Source organism: Palaemon carinicauda, chromosome 10 (genome assembly GCF_036898095.1).
Source record: "Palaemon carinicauda isolate YSFRI2023 chromosome 10, ASM3689809v2, whole genome shotgun sequence".
Lineage (NCBI taxonomy): Eukaryota > Metazoa > Arthropoda > Malacostraca > Decapoda > Palaemonidae > Palaemon > Palaemon carinicauda.
Genome location: NC_090734.1, coordinates 16,212,514 through 16,220,013, shown reverse-complemented (window position 1 = coordinate 16,220,013; position 7,500 = coordinate 16,212,514). Strand labels below are relative to the sequence as shown.

Here is a 7,500-nt window from a genome sequence, read left to right as displayed (position 1 = left end):
GAGAGAGAGAGAGAGAGAGAGAGAGAGAGAGAGAGAGAGAGAATTGGTGATGTAAACACTCGTATAATATAATCTAATGATATGGAATGACAGATGAATAGAAGGCTATTAATTTACACAACTCATATAGATATAGATATTAAACAGTTAAAATAATATAAATGGAGAGAGAGAGTATATCATAGAATATGTCCTTTTATACCCTAAACGAGAAATAAGACTTATCAAATATATTAGAACGTCACAAATGGAATAACACTGATAAAGCATTAGAGGTAATTTTAACATTAACTAAGTTATCAGGTAGTAGGTAGTAGGTAGTAGGTTGGCCAGGGCACCAGCCGCCCGTTGAGATACTACCGCTAGAGTTATGGGGTCCTTTGACTGGCCAGACAGTACTACATAGGACCCTTCTCTCCAGTTACGGTTCTTTCCCTTTGCCTACACAAACACCGAATAGTCTGGCCTATTCTTTACAGATTCTCCTCTGTCCTCATACACCTGACAACACAGATTGCCAAATAATTCCTCTTCACCCAAGGGGTTAACTACTGCACTTAAATTGTTCAGCGGCTACTTTCCTCTTGGTAAGGGTAAAAGAGACTCTTTAGGTATGGTAAGCAGCTCTTCTAGAAGGTCACTCCAAAATCAAACCATTGTTCTCTAGACTTGGGTAGTGCCATAGCCTCTGTACCATGGTCTTCCACTGTCTTGGGTTAAAGTTCTCTTGCTTGAGGGTACACTCAGGCACACTGTTCTATCTAGTTTCTCTTCCTCTCGTTTTGTTAAAGTTTTTATAGTTTATATAGGAAATATTTATTTTGATATTGTTACTTTTCTTGAAATGTTTTATTTTTCCTTATTTCTTTTCCTCACTGGGCTATTATCCCTGTTGGGGACCCTGGGCTTATAGCATCCTGCTTTTCCAACAAGGGTTGTAGCTTAGCAAATAATAATAATAATAATAATAATAATAATAATAATAATAATAAAGTGTGAAATGCACGTACAAGAAGAGCTTAAAGTTATTGGGAGACTGAGTGTCCCTTCTCCTCTCTCAAAGGCACTTCACAAGTGAATAGATAACGTATAGAATAGAGTACCAGAGACCAATGTTACTTCCGAAGGGATAATAAGTTACACTGAGGCACAATTTCAAACCCTAGATATCGTAAAAGTGAAACTGAAGAGAAGGGTGTAAAACCAATAAAATTATCTTTAACAAATCTATAAGATTTCCGAGGGGGAGAGGGGGGGGGGCAATGAGGCGATGTATTCAAGATTAAGAAGTGAATGCGACCCTATTAATTTACATTAACTTTGTGCAGCCGAAAAAAAAAAATCTCCAGAAGCGCCACAAAAGGCGAATAAATTCATTATAAGATATCGGGGAAAAACCGTGATCCTTGAAGAGACACGATATCACAATAAGAGGAATTAAAAACTAATTATCAAATTGAGTCGTTAGTAAACTTGAATATAGTTGATTGAGTGGTCGATAAGCCATATGAGATATCGCAGAATGAAATTTGAGTACTTCTGGAGACACTTTTTTTTTCCAGTCATCTTTATCATTTATACCGATATTTTGATGGAAAACTTCTTAAAATGAGTAAAGTTTCTTTCCATAGGAATTTTCCCATTGAATCCGGAATTTCCTCCTTTTTTCTTGGAAAATGAATATCAATTCAAAGCATGATATGCCAGTGCAAGCATGCATACAACACATATAATTGTGTGTGTGTATATATATATATATATGTATGTATGTATGTATGTATGTATGTATATATATATAAATATATATATATATATATATATATATATATATATATATATACAGTATATATAAATATAAATATATATATATATATATATATATATATATATATATATATATATACAGTATATATATATATATATATATATATATATATATATATATATATACAAGCACTTAAAAAAGTGTTTATATCAACAAAAAATTCTTGGTATGAATACCAGCTTGTTTTTTTTTTAAAGTTTTTATAATTTATATATGAAAGATCTAATTCAATGTTCTTCCTTTTTTTAAATATTTTATTTTGATTGTTTACATCTTCTCGTGCAGTTATTTTATTTCCTTGTTTCCTTTCCTCATTGGGCTATTTTTGTCTGTTGGAGCCCTAGGGTTATATCTCAGCTTGTAATAATAATAATAATAATAATAATAATAATAATAATAATAATAAAAACCCTCAAATATAACAATGTATACATAAAAATGTTTATTTCCACTTACTGATGGTCCTGCCTCCATTAACGTTTTGATGCTCCTAGTCTTAAAGGAATTGAAAGTGTAGCATTTCCCATACTTGCGATCAATCCAGGAGTAGAAATCTCTGTCAAGGCCAATGGAAAACTGTCTTAATATATTTAATGTAACCTGGCAAAGAAGCCACGCCTACCACAAGGAAAAGTTACCAGAGGTTCCTAGTCATAATAAATTGAAGACTTTTGATTAAAATTAACCCGTGGAAATAATAACAATAACAATAATAATAACAATAATAATAATAATAATAAGAAGAAGAAGAAGAAGAAGAAGAAGAAGAATAAGAAGAAGAAGAAGAAAAAGAAGAATAGTACAAATAATAATGGTGTTTTAGTTCAACCTGGCAAATAGGCCACGCCTACGGCAAAGAAAAGCTACCAGAAGTTCCCAGTCAGAATTAATTGAACGGACTTTTGATTAAAGATAACACGTGGAAATATTAGTAAGAATAACAACAATAATAATAATAATAATAATAATAATAATAATAATAATAATAATAATAAAATGTTTTAGTTCTGTCAAATCTCTGGCAAAGCCAATGGAAGAATTTTAATAAATTTAATCTAACCTAACAAAGAGGCCACGTCTACCGCACAGAAAAGTTACCAGAAGTTCCCAGGCATAATTAATTGAACAGAATTTTGATTAAAGATAATACGAGGAAATACTAGTAATAATAACAACAGCAATAATAATAATAATAATAATAATAATAATAATAATAATAATAATAATAAAATGTTTTAGTTCTGTCAAATCTCTGGCAAAGCCAATAGAAGACTGTTTTAATCAATTTAACCTAACCTAACAAAGAGGCCACGCCTACCGCACAGAAAAGTTACCAGAAGTTCCCAGTCAGAATTAATTGAACATAATTTTGATTAAAGATAAGACGTGGAAATAATAATAACAACAACAACAACAACAACAACAACAATAATAATAATAATAATAATAAAATGTTTTAGTCCTGTCAAATCTCTGTCAAAGCCAATGGAAGACTGTTTTAATAAATTTAATCTAACCTGGCAGAGGCCACGCCTACTGCAAGGAAAATTTACCAAGGGTTCCTGGTCAGCATAGATTCAACAGACTTTTGATTAAAGATAACACGTGAAAATAACAACATATTAATAATAATAATAATAATAATAATAATAATAATAATAATAACCTTTAATCCAACCTGGCAAATAGGCCACGCCTACCGCAAGGAAAAGTTACCAAAGATTCCCATTGAGATTAAATTGAACATATTTTCTATTAAAGATAACCCGTGAAAATGATAATATAATAATAATAACAAAAATAATAATAATAATAATAATAATAATAATAATAATTAGTATTGTTTTAATTCAACCTGGAAAATAGGTCAAGCCTACCCCAATAGAAAGTTACCAAAGATTCCCAGTGAGAATAATTTGAAAATATTTTTTATCAAAAATAATCCGTGAAAATGACCAAAATAATTATAATAGTATTAATACCAATAATAATAATAATAATAATAATAATAATAATAATAATAATAATGATAATAATAATAATAATAATAATAAATCAATGTTACTTACTTATCAGAGCAGGATTTGCCATCAAAATTGCAGGAGAAGACGAAGTCCTTCGTGGACAAGGAGGCATCCTCAAGAACCTCGTTGCTCGGTTCGTATAGGCTGGTAATGTCCCGGAAGTCAGATTGCTTTTTCGAGAGGAGCCAACTCAATTGATAGGTGTCTAAAGTGTTCGCTTCCCACGAATCAACCCCTTCAAAATAATACAAAATCACCAATACCTACAATAATAATAATAATAATAATAATAATAATAATAATAATAATAATAATAATAATAATAATAATAATAATAATAATAATAATAATAATAATAATCATCATCATCAATAATAATAATAATGATGATGATGATAACATTAATAATAATAATGATAATAATAATAATAATAATAATAATAATGTGTTGCCAGATATGGGGAATTATCCCTAGATTTGGGGATTTTGGGTGGCTGATGGGGATATTCTGTACAAATTTCTATGAAGAAGAAACAAAGATGAGTAAACCTTTATATTGTTGCAATTACTTTGCTTGCGCTTATATGAAGTATAGTAAGTAATTTCTTTATTAGTAAAGCCTACAGGATAAGAAGAAAATATATTTGTGGAAATGGGGATTTTTTGTTTGTTTAAGGGATATTTTTTCACGAGTTTTGGAGCTTTCTAGACCAATCTATCTGGCAACACTGATAATAATAATAATAATAATAATAATAATAATAATAATAATAATAATAATAATAATAATGATAATAATAATAATAACAATAATAATAATAATAACAGATAAAATAATAATAATAGTGATAATAATAACAATACTACTAAGATTATAAATAATAATCATAAAAATAATAATAAAAATTATAATAATAATAATAATAATAATAAGAATAATAAAAAAAATAATAATAATTTTATTATCACAGTTAGATTTCTATTAGTTATCATTCACTACAGAATAAATATTTGTCCTGATGATCATATTTACAAGGTGGGGCATAAGTTTCTATACAGAGAAAAATACTAGAAAAGCACTCTGAGAGTGCAGACCTCCGACACGGCAGCTTATTTCTCGAAACCAGCTTGTCTTTCCCAGAATCACTTTAGACCGTAGGCGTATTTGAAGTCTGTGTGACAACCATGTGCGAAATTGGGGTTAAGGTTAATTCAGTCGACTTTTTGGTTGATCTTGACCTTTGACCTAGGACTTTCAAAACTGACTTACTTTCACGTCTCAACATAACAATTAATCCCTGAAATTTTCACTACTCTGATTAAAATTGTGAGCAGGAAGTTGTTCACAGACAAATAGGGGCGAAAACATAATCTCCTCCCAACTTCGTTGGCAGAGGTAATAAAAATTTTATGTAGGACAACCGTTTATACTTAAATAATGTCCTTATGTAATTACCATTCTTCATCAACAATGGAGAAAACGTATCAATACATACTTTCGAAACAATGGTAACAATATAGAGCATATTATATGAGTAAAACCAATCGTCCTACATTATCATTATTTTTCCTGTGTATGGAAACTTATGGCACACCCTGTAGATTTAATTGCCTTAATTATCTAGTTTACATTTCTTTAAATAGTTCTATAAGATTTAACTGCCTTAATTACCAAGTTTAGATTTCTTAAAATAGTTCTATAAGACATAATTGCATTAGTTACCAAGTTTAGTTTAGATTTTTTTAAATGGTTTTCTACAATTTAATTGCATTAATTATCAAGTTTATATTTCTTAATATAAATTTAGTTCACTAAGATTTAATTACATTAATTACCAAGTTTAGATTTCTTAAAATAGTTCTATAAAATCTAATTGCACTAATTATCAAGTTTAGATTTCTTAAAATAGTTCTATAAAATCTAATTGCACTAATTATCAAGTTTAGATTTCTTAAAATAGTTCTATAAAATCTAATTGCACTAATTATCAAGTTTAGATTTCTTAAAATAGTTCTATAAGAATTAATTGCACTAATTAGTTTATATTTCTTAAAATAGTTCTATAAAATCTAATTTCACTTATTATCAAGATTAGATTTCTTAATAGTTCTATAAGAATTAATTGCACTAATTAGTTTATATTTCTTAAAATAGTTCTATAAAATCTAATTGCACTTATTATCAAGATTAGATTTCTTAAAATAGTTCTATAAGAATTAATTGGACTAATTAGTTTATATTTCTTTAAATAGTTCTATAAAATCTAATTGCATTAATCGTCAATTTTAAATATCTTTAAATAGTCTTAAATGAAGAATATGATGAGTTCAAATTCTTAGCTGATTGCTCAAGCTCGTTGGTTCCTTTGGTCGCTGCAGCCTCACCATCTTTGTAAGCTAAGTATGGGATGGGGGGTTTGGGGGAACCTATAGGACTATCTGCTGAGTCATCAGCAGCCATTGCCTGGCCCTCCTTGATCCTAGCTTGGGTGGAGAAGGGGGGGGGGGGTTGGGCCTCTGCCATTCATGTCGGCCTGCAAAACCTATCAAAGCCTAAACAATACTTACAGTCCTTCCTCCAACAGTTGAACTGATTCGAACAATATGCGCAAATGGCATTATATTCCGTGCTCCTGAATTCTAGGTAATCTGGAAGAAATGAAACATCGGTTGTAGTTATAGTTATAGTTATAGTTATGGTTATAGTTATCTAAGTCATGTAGATATCATTATTATTATTATCATTATTATCATTATTATTATTATTATTATTACTTGCTAAGCTACAACACTGGTTGGAAAAGCAGGATGTTATAAGGCCAGGGGGTCCAACAGGGGAAATAGCCCAGTGAGGGAAGGAAACAAGGAAATAAGAGAAGTAATTAACAACCAGAATAAAATATTTTAAGAACAGTAACAACACTGAAATAAATATTTCATATATAAACAATAAAAACTTTAACAAAAGAATAAAAGATAAACAAGATAGAAGTTTGCCCGAGTGTACCCTCAAGCACGAGAACTCTACCCCACAAGTAACAAAATCAACAATACCTACAATAATGATAATAATAATGCCCGAGTGTACCCTCAAGCAAGAGAACTCTACCCCACAAGCAACAAAATCAACAATACCTACAATAATGATAATAACAATGCCCGAGTGTACCCTCAAGCACGAGAACTCTACCCCAACAAGCAACAAAATCAACAATACCTACAATAATGATAATAACAATGCCCGAGTGTACCCTCAAGCACGAGAACTCTACCCCACAAGCAACAAAATCAACAATACCTACAATAATGATAATAACAATGCCCGAGTGTACCCTCAAGCACGAGAACTCTACTCCACAAGCAACAAAATCAACAATACCTACAATAATGATAATAACAATGCCCGAGTGTACCCTCAAGCACGAGAACTCTACCCCACAAGCAACACAATCAACAATACCTACAATAATGATAATAACAATGCCCGAGTGTACCCTCAAGCACGAGAACTCTACCCCACAAGCAACAAAATCAACAATACCTACAATAATGATAATAACAATGCCCGAGTGTACCCTCAAGCAAGAGAACTCTACCCCACAAGCAACAAAATCAACAATACCTACAATAATGATAATAATAATGCCCGAG

The 7,500-nt window shown here is 30.3% G+C and overlaps 1 protein-coding gene across 1 annotated transcript in view; it reads right to left on the bottom strand.

Moving 5' to 3' along the window:
• LOC137647861 (degenerin del-1-like) overlaps positions 1 to 2,299 on the bottom strand; it is a 13,841-nt gene extending 11,542 nt beyond the window's left edge. The window contains exon 1 of the mRNA XM_068380816.1: positions 2,282 to 2,299. Within this exon, the coding sequence (XP_068236917.1) occupies positions 2,282 to 2,299 (18 nt within the window). The remainder of the gene's footprint in view (positions 1 to 2,281) is intronic.
• Between the last annotated feature and the right edge of the window lie 5,201 nt (positions 2,300 to 7,500).